This window comes from Ranitomeya imitator, chromosome 6 (genome assembly GCF_032444005.1).
Source record: "Ranitomeya imitator isolate aRanImi1 chromosome 6, aRanImi1.pri, whole genome shotgun sequence".
NCBI lineage: Eukaryota > Metazoa > Chordata > Amphibia > Anura > Dendrobatidae > Ranitomeya > Ranitomeya imitator.
Window position 1 is genome coordinate 145,278,922 of NC_091287.1, and position 12,632 is coordinate 145,291,553.

Here is a 12,632-nt window from a genome sequence, read left to right on the forward strand (position 1 = left end):
TCTCCGTCACGCCGCGTTGTATGACGTGTGTCATGGAACGGTCTTCCACAACCTCACATTTGTAGCAGAGTTTGGCTGTTCCTCACCCAGTGTTAAAGGCCCCTTCACATTAAGCGACGCTGCAGCGATACCGACAACGATCCGGATCGCTGCAGCGTCGCTGTTTGGTCGCTGGAGAGCTGTCACACAGACCGCTCTCCAGCGACCAACGATGCCGGTAACCAGGGTAAACATCGGGTAACTAAGCGCAGGGCCGCGCTTAGTAACCTGATGTTTACCCTGGTTACCATCCTAAAAGTAAAAAAAAACAAACACTAGATACTTACCTACAGCCGTCTGTCCTCCAGCGCTGCGCTCTGCTTCTCTGCTCTCCTCCTGTACTGTCTGTGAGCCGGAAAGCAGAGCGGTGACGTCACCGCTCTGCTTTCCGGCTCACAGACAGTACAGGAGGAGAGCAGAGCACAGCGCCGGAGGACAGACAGCGGTAGGTAAGTATCTAGTGTTTGTTTTTTTTTACTTTTAGCATGGTAACCAGGGTAAACATCGGGTTACTAAGCGCGGCCCTGCGCTTAGTTACCCGATGTTTACCCTGGTTACCAGTGAAGACATCGCTGGATCGGTGTCACACACGCCGATCCAGCGATGTCTCCAGGGAGTCCAGCGACGAAATAAAGTTCTGGACTTTCCTCAGCGACCAACGATCTCCCAGCAGGGGCCTGATCGTTGGTCGCTGTCACACAGAACGATTTCATTAACGATATCGTTGCTATGTCACAAATAGCAACGATATCGTTAACAATATCGTTATGTGTGAAGGTACCTTAAGTCTTCTCCACAGCTGTTTCTGTTTCAGTTAACCTCTGAGTTTCATCCTACATATGAAAATGATGATCATTATCAGCTGTTTGGCATATATAATTTGTCACTCGTACCTCTCACTATAATCCTGCAAAATCCCTGACTTTGTGGAAAAGGACATAGAAGAACTGATACTGTTTCGGAGGCAAAGTGTGAGCACACCAGATATTGATTTGATTTAAATTTACTTTGTTTATTCACTTTGAATTTTGTTATTGATAAAAATAAACTATTAACACTTCTATTTTTAAGGCATTTCTACAATGAAGCATTTTTCCACACCTGTCTAAAGCTAGTGCACTGTACATATATGTATTTGCACCTGAGATGACCAAAGCATTAAATGCATATATGGTCAATGTTTATTAGTGGTTTCCACTTACTCCCCCCCTTTTTTCTGCCTTAATTTTCCTCCTTTTGTACTAGTCCACTCCCGTTGTTGTTCAAGTAAATTTTATCTTAGGCCATCATAAATGTCACAATGCCTAGGTTGTTACTTCAGGTGGTAATAGTGTTTTGGTTTGATATATGCGGTGTGTACGTATATATGTGTCCCTATTTCTGCTCCTTCTGTGTGGTACTGTATGTTCTCTAGATGGTAAAACAAATCTATATTAATGCCCTGATAAAGGGGCCTAGAAAATAGAACCCACATATTGCCCCCTAGAAAGTAATAATGCCCTCTGTGTGCCGCTTTGACAGTCCCAATAAACTTGCGTTCCCCTATAACAATAAGTGCCCAATTAACATTTAAAAATATCCTGAGTCTCCCCACTATAAAGCATCCCTCTATACAGTATGATGCTCTCCTATACACAGTATAGTGACTCCTGCATTGTATAGCACCCCCCACAGAGTATACTGACCCCCGTAGTAGCCTCCAAACTGTTTGATTGCCCCAACACTTTGTAATGGCCAACACACTGTAAAAAGACCACACATTATCTCCCTCACTGTATGATGGCCCCCTCACTGTATGATGGTCACCTGACTGTAATAAACACACTGTATGATTGTCTATGTAGTAGCCTCCATACAGTATAATATACTCCACATAGGCCAACATACAGTATAATGCACTCCCCATAGACTTCCATGCAGTATAATGTTCTCCCCATAGGCCTCTATATAGTGTAATGCACTTCCCATAGGCCAACATACAATATAATGCACTCGCCATAGGCCTCCATATTGTATAATGTACTCCCCATTGGCCTCTATATAGTGTAATGCACTTCCCATAGGCCTCTATACAGTATAATGCACTATTCATAGGCCTCTATATAGTATCATGAACTTCCCTTAGGCCTCTATACAGTATAATGCACTCCCCATAGACCTCCTATATAGTATAATGCATCCCCCATAGGCCTCCATTATAGTATAATGCACTCTACAATAGGCCTCTATATAGCATAATGCACTCCCCATAGCCTTCTGTATTTTATAATGCACTCCCCATAGGCCCCCATATGGTATAATGCACTTCCTATAGGCCTCAATATAGTATAGTGCACTAACCATAGGCCTCCATACAGTATAATGCACTTCCTATAGGCCTCCATATAGTATAGTGCACTCCCCATAGACCTTTATATAGTATAATGCGCTTCCGATAGGCCTCTATAGTACAATATACTTTCCATAGTCCTCCTTATAGTATAATGCACTCTGCATAGGCATCCATAATAGGCCTCCATAATACACTAACCAGGCCTCTATATAGAATAATGCACTACCCATAGACCTCAATTTAGTATAATGCACTCCCCATTGGTCTCAATATAGTATAATGCACTCCCCATAGGCCTCTATACAGTATAATGCATTCCTCATAAAAAATGCAATACACACACTTGCTGCTCCGTTCTCTACAGCAAGCATTCTTTTGAGGCACCTGCATATCTCAGCACAGAGGGTGCCATGTAATGATATAATGGTGCTCGCTGTGCTGAGACGTCAGACATGGAGGGAGAATGATGGGATAGGAAGCGTCGGCTGACATTCCCTCCCTCATGCTTTCAACTGCATCGGCTTCCAGCATGCTGATACAGTTGAACTTGTGATGACAGGCAGGGGAGGGGTGGGGCACTGCTGGAACCAGGCCCCATAGTGTCCGCATGGCAGTGCAAAGAGATTGTGCCTCCCTGCTCTGCCGGAGAGTTTAACTGTATCGGCAATCTACGCAGACTAATGCAGTTAAAAGTAGCTAAGCTCAGGGTGGGCCTCTCACAGCATGGGACCCGAGGCAAACACATCCTCTGCTCCCCCAGTAGCTACACTGCTGCCCTAATCTCTGCAGCAACAGATTATAGATAGATAGTCTGCTTACTTGTTCTCTCATATAGCTGCTATAGTTTATATTATAGTGATTGACTATAAGCTAAAAGCACAAAATTAGCCTCCCCAAATGTTTCACTCTAACACAGACTTCATCAGATCAATGAGGCTGGTCAGAAAATGTCCAAACTGACTAACTATAACTTTCCCCCATAGAATCACAACAGTTACGACCTATGAGAATAGCTAATCCTTAGTCTGAAAGATATAGACACAAATGAACACCCGCCCATTGAACAATTTACCAACCCAATACTAAATGACCACAGCATAGTACCGAGTAATCAGACGATTCAGGACCACTAATCTTTGTCGATAATCCATGGCCTTTCACTGCTTGATACCATGAAAGGTCGGGAGGCTGCTCACGTATTTGTCCTTAGTTAAGATGGGGCAGTTATTGCATGTTAAACCTTCCCCAAGATGGCCCAGCACCTGCACAATCAGATGGCCCAGCGCCTGCACAATCAGATGGCCCAGCGCCTGCACAATCAGATGATCCAGCGCCTGCACAATCAGAAGGCCCAGCGCCTGCACAATCAGATGGCCCAGCGCCTGCACAATCAGATGGCCCAGCGCCTGCACAGTCAGATGGCCCAGCGCCTGCACAATCAGATGGCTCAGCGCCTGCACAATCAGATGACCCAGCGCCTGCACAATCATATGGCCCAGCGCCTGCACAGTCAGATGGCCCAGCACCTGCACAGTCAGATGGCCCAGTGCCTGCACAATCAGATGGCTTAGCGCCTGCACAATCAGATGGCCCAGAGCCTGCACAATCAAATGGCCCAGCGCCTGCACAGTCAGATGGCCCAGCGCCTGCACAATCAGATGGCCCAGTGCCTGCACAATCAGATGGCCCAGAGCCTGCACAATCAAATGGCCCAGCGCCTGCACAGTCAGATGGCCCAGCGCCTGCACAATCAGATGGCCCAGCGCCTGCACAGTCAGATGGCCCAGCGCCTGCACAATCAGATGACCCAGCGCCTGCACAATCAGATGGCCCAGCGCCTGCACAATCAAATGGCCCAGCACCTGCACAATCAGATGACCCAGCGCCTGCACAATCAGATGACCCAGCGCCTGCACAATCAGATGACCCAGCGCCTGCACAATCATATAGCCCAGCGCCTGCACAATCAGATGGCCCAGTAGGTACTTAAGTCAGAAGCGCCATAAATGTACCCTCTTTGCTTATGAAAGCTGTTTTCAAAATCACGGAGGAGGAATGTACAGTATTTGATTTAAGTACCTTTTGCGCAGATACTGAAAATGTTTAACACCAAGTCCCGGTCCATTCTTGGTGTTAAAAGTGCTTTCAAGTAGTGGAAGGTACAGGGTTGGCTATAAAGATTAGTCATCCTGATTAGTCCCATTGCTCCACTATTAAACAATAGAATAGCTGATTAGTTTCCTGAATTTGTAGGTCATACTGCTTGAACTGCTTTTAAGCGTGGTTTTATTTGAGCACCTATGATTGGTTGACATGCACTTTGGACATTTAATTAATTCCATACTTTATTTACTTCCTGTCATGGACTGACTCCTCTCTGCCTCTGTGACGTGAGTCCTATACGTACGAGTCCTAGTCCTGATCCTGATGGACGGACATGGGACAATCCAATTGGATTAGCTCCCCAACTTTTGTCACGCTAATGAGAACTTTATATACATTCCAGCATTGAGGATGAGTTGTACAATAATTATTCTCCTTCCTACATCCACACATGGGAGTTGTTTCGTTTCATATGCACATTGCTGTTAACCCCATAGAAAATGTTATAGTGACAAGAATACCTTCATATTTTCATATCTCATAGGCTAGGTTCACATGCAAATAAACACCATAAGGAAAAGACAATATAAATTGCAAATAAAAGGTTTATTATTCAAAGAAAAAATAGATACCAAAAAAGAAAAATATAAAACAAGGTTGCTGCTAACCAAGCAGGGGCAGCGTTTTGCATGTGGCCAGAAAATACAAAAAGTATATGTGTGAAATATGATTAGAACTTAAATAATGCCAATAGAAGTATAAAGGATAAAAGTGTTCCTAATAGTCTGACATATCAGGCAAATAGAATGTAATGAATGGCACTTACATGACAAGATGTTAGTGTTTGCACGTTGTCCCTGCAGCCCCATCGCACGTTTTGCTTCTTCATCAGGAGATATTTTATATATTATGTGCGTTTTTCTGCAGCCAAAAACTTACTCTCTTGGTAGTAAAAACACTGCTCTCAAAATACCCAGTTTTCACATTTTAGCTGTGGTTTTGTAACCTTTTTTTGTTTTTTCGGGGTGTGGATTACGTGTTTTGTATACAGTACATGTGTAATAAAGTTAGATTTATTCACCAAAAACGCATTGCATTTTTTGCACTTTCTCATTGTTTTCTATCCGTAAGAAAAAGCTGCAAAAACGGTGAAAGAATTGAAATGCTGCAGATTTTAAAAATGCTGCAGTTCTTAAATTCAGTCAGAAAAAAAAGACAAGCAGGGGTATGAGATTTCTGAACTCTCATAACTTTTGCTTGTACTGTCAAAAGAAGCTTTTAACTGAATTAAAATAATAAAAAAGCAGTAAAAAGATTTTTCAAAACCACGGACTGTGAAGCTGACCTAATATTGTGTTGATCGGTTAGGCTAGTTTCACATTTGCGTTTAAAAACGCAGTGTTTTTAATGCAAACGCATGTGGTGAAAAAACGCATGTAAACGCGTGCAAACGCTGCGTTTTTTAGACACATGCGTTTTTGCATGTGGTAAAAAAACGCGGCGTTTTGACGCGTTTACATGCGTTTTTTCCTGCGTTTGCGTTTTTGAAACGCATGATGAGAAGTGTGTGACAGCTGCCAATCATCAAAATCAACTAGAAAACCCACTATAAACAGAAATAGCTAGGGTTAGGGTTAGGATCCCTAGGGTTAGGGTTAGGATCCCTAGGGTTAGGATCCCTTTAGGGTTAGGGGGTGGCTTATCAGTGTGTATTCTTGTGTTTTTCTATAAAAACGCATGCGTTTAAAAACGCAAGCAAACGCATGTGTTTAAAAACGCATGCGTTTATATAGACAGCATTACGTTTTTTTGCCGCAAAAAAACGCATGCGATTTTTTGCGGCAAAAAAACGCCTCTAGAAATTACTACATGTTGCATTTCCGCAAAAAAACGCAAGCATAGAAACAACGCATGCGTCGTCAAAACGCATGCAAAAAAACGTGAAATCAAATGTGAAACCAGCCTTAGATACCTAAGCTGCCTGGCTTTTGCAGTATGTTTTTTTTTTAAACACCGTCTAACTTCAGAGTCAAACATACCAGCCAGTGTCTCATAGATGCTGCCCATGGATCAGGTGTCATGTTGCCCTTAAAACACCTGAAATAGAGACAACACTGGTGAAGTGTTTGTGTTGTACCCATTATGAGTCTGCATCAAAAAGGGGTGAAATGAGACATCGTGCTAGACAATGCCTGATGCCAAAACGCGCATCGGGGCTGACCATTCCATTGGGATTGGACAGATTTATTATGTGTATGTGATACATTTCTTTTTCTCGCTATTATGACAGGTTTCTTTGTATATATTACTTACAGCTTATTATGCTATTGTTTAGTAGGCAGTAACTTTTTCTGTCCTCTGTTTCTACCACAATTATAACTATTAGGACACGTTCACATGTTCAGTATGTGGTCAGTATTTTACATCAGTATTTATAAGCCAAAATCTGGATTGGGTGGGGGGTGTGGTTTGCAGGGGACAGAGCAGACATTCTTTTACAGAGCTCCCGAATAATCCCCTATATTGAGCTACTTTTGGCTTCCAAAAAGTAGAACTTATAGATCTATAGGCTTGGAAAATCTTTGGTCCTAATCTACGACAAATAAAATGAAGAATATAGCGGATATTACAAGGACAACAAGCACTACAGCTTCTCAGCCTGTAACAAGGCCTCCAATCAAGATGGCCGCCACACAGGCAAACATGAGAGGAAAGTCCTTCAGGGTCTCTGTCACCCATGGAACAGAAAGAGCTGGAGCCAAGAAATTTCCAGTAAAAGATGTGAGAAAAGTCCCTTTTGCTCCTGTGTTGGGGAGGACCTCAGATGTTCCCCCAGACAACCGGAATTCAAGACAGATGAATACCAACGGCTGTGCTGAATCGTCGTCGGCTGTTGCGGAGGTGAGATGCCGGATGATGTCAGCGCTGCCACCAGCAAAAACCCTTGCATTCCCCGTGGCACCGTTACCTGCTGAAAAGGAGGGGAAGAGCAGGGAGTTTGTGGTGAGATCGGGAGCCACGACGCTGTGGAAGGAAGGACCCCAGGACTTGTCCCTTACCTTAACACCAGGCAAGTCCTTCAGGACCGACTCGGTCCGGTGGGGGCTGGGAAGCGAGACCCGGTGTGGCCTCATGATTCCTCCGCCGGCTGCTTGCGACATCAAAGCATGCAGAGTGGCTGATGCAGCAGCGGTGAGGGAGGAGGAAGTCCCGCCTCTGCGAGGTGTTCAGCTGTATTGTGAAGCTGAAGCGGCGAATGGTACACCGCCACTACTATATAGCGCCGCTCAGCCTCTTATTGCTTCAGAGAGGTGTGCTACCTCTAATCCTTCATATAATTGCCCAAAAATCACAGGGGAAATTAGACAATAACCCCAACAATAAGGGGCAATTATGCAGAAGCTACACTACAGAAGGTGAAGCGGCTGATGCGGCGACAGTTAGGGAGGAGGGAGTCTTGCCACTACAAAGTGGTGGAATAGCAATTGGAACACTGCTACAGTTATAAAATGCCTCACAACTTCTTCCTATATTGAGGAGAGGTGCCACCCTTAAACCTTTGTTTGATACCCCAAAAATCATAGGGGAAACTCATGAAAACCCTGACAATAAGGGGCAACTATGTAGAAGCCCATCTGTTAAAGGGGCTTTATCAACAAATTGGAATGGCTGTGACCAGTCCTCTGACACATCAGAAAGTGACCCCTTTAAACAAATACGGTCACAACAAAAATCTATACTAGAAGAAACCATGCTTCTTTGTTTTAAAAGCTTTGAAGAAATAATCCAAAAAATACTTCCTAATTTGACCTCTACTATTGAACCAGGAAACAAAAACAATAGCGACACAGTAGATCAAAAGGAACAGCTGGATGTAAACCATGATACAGATGATTCTTCTAATTCATCAGAGGGGCTAGAAAGTGTCCACTCAGAAGAATTTACCAAAATGACGGATACCTCTGACTATGTGGACAGTGACTTTACAAATTTTACAGATTCAGGCAAAAATTCATCCCAACATTCCTCCTCAGAGAGTTCTACTGAATACGAGACTTATGAGCCCATAGGAAAATTGCTATTCCAGCCAAATAAAATTAACTTGGGTCAAGAGAAATCGGATGCAGGGCCTGAGGACCATATCCCTAATGTTTCTTTAATAGATAACATGCCAGCTTCTGACAACTACCCATCTGAGAGCTTTATGATCAATATCTGCAGAGCATTTTTAACATCTGCAAACATCTTGGAAAAGGGTACTAATACAAGTGGATACGAATCTAAAATATCTGACCTTCAACAATCAAATACAGTAAAAGCCGCTGAATCTTTTATCAAGAAGCTATTTAAAGATACACTACATTTTATAGTCAAAAACTAACTTAAATTCTACCAAGGCCCCTGATGCCCCTCTTCAAGACTCAAAAATAACAGACTCTCTAGACAAAAACTACCGGACCTCGCCCTGTATCCATGCTCATAGTCCACACATACTCTCGGACTCTGGAGAGGAACCAAAAAGACATCATCTTCTTTAGAGACTACTTGGCTAATTATGAAGACCTCAAAAGGAAAAATAACATAAAAATAAGAGAGTACCGGAGTCGGTCCAGCCCTCACAGTTAAAAAATTATATTTCTTCAATGATCTCTCACTTATTACCCAAAAACAAAGGAAAAAATCTGATCGAGAAGATTTTCAGAATCCAAAGGCCACTCTCTCTCCCTACAAACATTACTGGAGACGTCATTGTGTTCCTCTATCCTACAGGGGTAAAGAACAATCTCCTTATACTGACAAGAGACTCAAAACACCTTCCATCTCCGTACAGCAACTTATCTTTTTTCAAGGACTTGTCTAAAGATACCCTACAAAAACGAAAATCATTCTTTCAAACCACTCGGGAACTTCTACACGCCGGAATACCCTACCAATGGACAAAGACTTCCAATCTACAAGTGAAATTCGCTTCAAAATTGTTCACTCTCATTTCCGGAGGAAGGAATTAACTTTCTGAAAAGAACAGGATTGACATCTTCTGCTGTTTCTTCCGATACCTCTTCTCTGTGTACATCAAATATACATCCTACTTGAAAAGACCTTTATGCCACTTGTTATTTTAGTAAAAAGAACCAAACATTGCCCTCCAGCCAGTCTTAGGGTCACATTAAGGTGCTCCCAGACTTGACAGGTTCTCATACTTATACTCATACATTTAATTTCATGTCATACGCAATTGTATCGAGCACTGTTGGAGTTTCTATTTCAGGTGCTGATATTAAGCGACAGTTGTGTTGTGTAAACCTACGGGAATGTCTGTATGTATACCTGTCTTCTTTTTTTCTCTTTTCCCCATATTATATGGGGTTTTTCCTTTTACCCTTCCCCGTTATAAAATTTATAAAACCAATAAAGATTATTGGAAAACAAAATCAGGATTGGGTGATAAATAAAGAAGTGGTTATGTGTTTCTATTATACTTTTCCTCTGATTGTTCCACTCCTGGTTTGGGCTTACAAATACTGATGTAAAATACTGAACAAATACTGAACATCTGAACGTAGTCTTAGTCCTATCCTGTTGCTACATCTTGCCATTTTTCTGTACCTATGCTTTATTTCCACAATTTTTTTATATAAACTAAAAAAGATGAGATATTTTTATTGTTATAAATTGTCCTATTATTGTGGGTTTAGCACCATCGTCCTCGTTCCAACGTTTTGATGCAATATTTTGAATATGATTTACTTGTTATTTTTGTTCTTGCTCATTTACCTTCTTATTGTTTAATTACACACTATATTAAATTTGCATTGTTTGTATAAACCATTCTGATAGTTAGGGAAATATCAGGAGCCATCAAAACATATTTCACAATGGCACATACTTGGACGCCACACTCATGGTCCCAACGTGTAGCTCATTTGTTGCCTGAGATTACACTCTGAATTACAGCTGAGAAGATGGTTTGTACAGTGTCAGAGGTAGAAGTCATGTCCTATTTGGTGATGAGCGAGTATACTCGTTGCTCGGGTTTTCCCGAGCATGCTTGGGTGATCTCCGAGTATTTGTTAGTGCTAGGAGATATAGTTTTTGTCAATGCAGCTGCATGACTTAAGCCTGCTAGACAGCTTGAATACATGTGGGGATTCCCTAGCAACCAGGCAACCCCCGCATGCATAAATCATGCAGCTGCATCGACAAAAACAAAATCTCCGAGCACTAACAAATACTCGGAAAACCCGAGCAACGAGTACACTCACTCATCACTAGTCCTAATAGTAACTACAAAGCAGGATGGGGGAGACATTTACACATCACACAGTTCATTAGACACTTGGGAGTCACTGGAAGATATGAACATCTAGAAAAAAAAAAATATTTCTAAACAAGACAATAGACTCGTATTACATATCGCTAACTTCACTCTTGCTTATTAAAATTTAGGTTTTATTTTAGTCTGGGGATATTTTTTTGACCCTCAGCCACATTCAAGTAATTGTAGCTGAGCTACAATACTAGATAATATCTCTATTATTGTGAAGGTTTCTCCTGTGGTAAAGATTATGGTAAAAGTTTTGAGAGCAGCATGTAATGTCCTGTTCATTCAGGGGCAGTCATACAAGAACACAGCATGAGCAGTTAGCTCCATGTGGAACATTTTCTCCATTCCTGATAATATGAAGTGCTCTTTTAACTCAGCTGCTTAAGAAACAGATAATTTACTCATTTTCTATAGAGAAAATAAAAACTTTTTTTTTTTCTTTACTGAAAGTACGGAAAAGTCAAGAGTTACAAAGTTATTTCTTTCTTATGTTTCAGCCGCTGGAGTGTTGAGGTTTGGAACTTTGGTCAGCACATCAAACACTTATGATGGCACAGGAATCGTTACGGTGGAAACTGACAGTCCTCTGATATGGACCATGGGCATAAGAACAACAAATGATGATTGAAGACAAGTACTGATCTTCTCACCAGGAGCACAGCTAAGAATAACACTGCAGGTGACGAAAGGTCAAGTGTACCTGTCAAAGTTCTTAAGAAAGAGAAGCAGTATAATGGCCAAAGATTATCAGTTTGATCTTTAACTACCTATTCATCTGTCTGTCTATATCTAGTCTCAGAACGCTTGCAGTTACTCTTTAGCCCCCTTCACACGTCCTGATTTTACCAGTACTGGAAAAATCAGTATTGTATGTCCGTGTACTTGTACATGTACTTGTGTACGTGTGTGTCATCCATGTGACATCCGTGTGACATGTACCAGAATAGAATATATAATTAGTGCCTTGTGTGTATAGCTTACTGTAATGAATTAACCTAATAAATAAATAAATGAAAAAAACATGTGGGGGCCTCATCATTTTTTATAACCAGCAAAAATAAAGCAGAGAGCTGATATTATAAGACTGGGAAGGTTCATGGATATTGGGCCCTTCCCAGCATAAGAACACCAGCCCGCAGTCACCCCAGAATTTGAACATTATATTAGATACGGCACGTTGCTCTTTCCAATTGCACTGGTGTGTTGGCATCTGGGTAATTACGCTTGGGGTTAATACCAACTGTGATTTGTCAAAAATTCAGGCTGGCATCAAGCCCTGGTGTTAGTAATGAAAAGCTGTCTATTAGACACCCCCATTACTAATCCTGACAGTCCTTTATTAGTATAGATGTGTTTAGCTGCCCTTCCATCTTTGTTTGCCAGAAGATAGCTCAAATGTGTCAGTAATCAAACTTATGTCTGCTGTGCTCACAACAACTTTCAGTCACCCTGCTGTGAGATTTAAGGTTGGATGGTAAAGAGGATATGACCCATGGTAAAGTATGCAGTGATACTAGGTAGAAGCTTTGTTTTCTATAGGTTAGGACATACTCTGTCTGCACCAGTCAATAGCCCATGTGAGGTGTTTAATAAGGTGGTACGGTCTAACGTATGGGAGACCAGTATATCCTCTTTGTGTCCACTTAGAATTGATTGTTTGTCATTTTGGCTGTCTCACTCGTATAAATTAATTTCAGATTGCTGTGATAGGTTTGAAAAAGATATTGCGAGTTTAATGGGTAAAGTTAAAAGTGTGTTTATAGATCTCAGGAAAATGTTCATTTTAAAAATTTGGTAATGGCCAAACAATGTGAAACTTTAATATTGAAAAAA

The 12,632-nt window shown here is 41.8% G+C and overlaps 1 protein-coding gene across 4 annotated transcripts in view; it reads left to right on the forward strand.

Moving 5' to 3' along the window:
* TPK1 (thiamin pyrophosphokinase 1) overlaps window positions 1-11,823 on the forward strand; it is a 797,936-nt gene extending 786,113 nt beyond the window's left edge. For all 4 annotated transcript variants that reach the window (XM_069730167.1, XM_069730170.1, XM_069730168.1 and 1 more), the window contains one exon: window positions 11,297-11,823. In XM_069730167.1, coding sequence (XP_069586268.1) covers window positions 11,297-11,427 — 131 coding nt within the window. In that variant the 3' untranslated portion in view covers window positions 11,428-11,823. The remainder of the gene's footprint in view (window positions 1-11,296) is intronic.
* The last annotated feature ends 809 nt before the right edge of the window (window positions 11,824-12,632 follow it).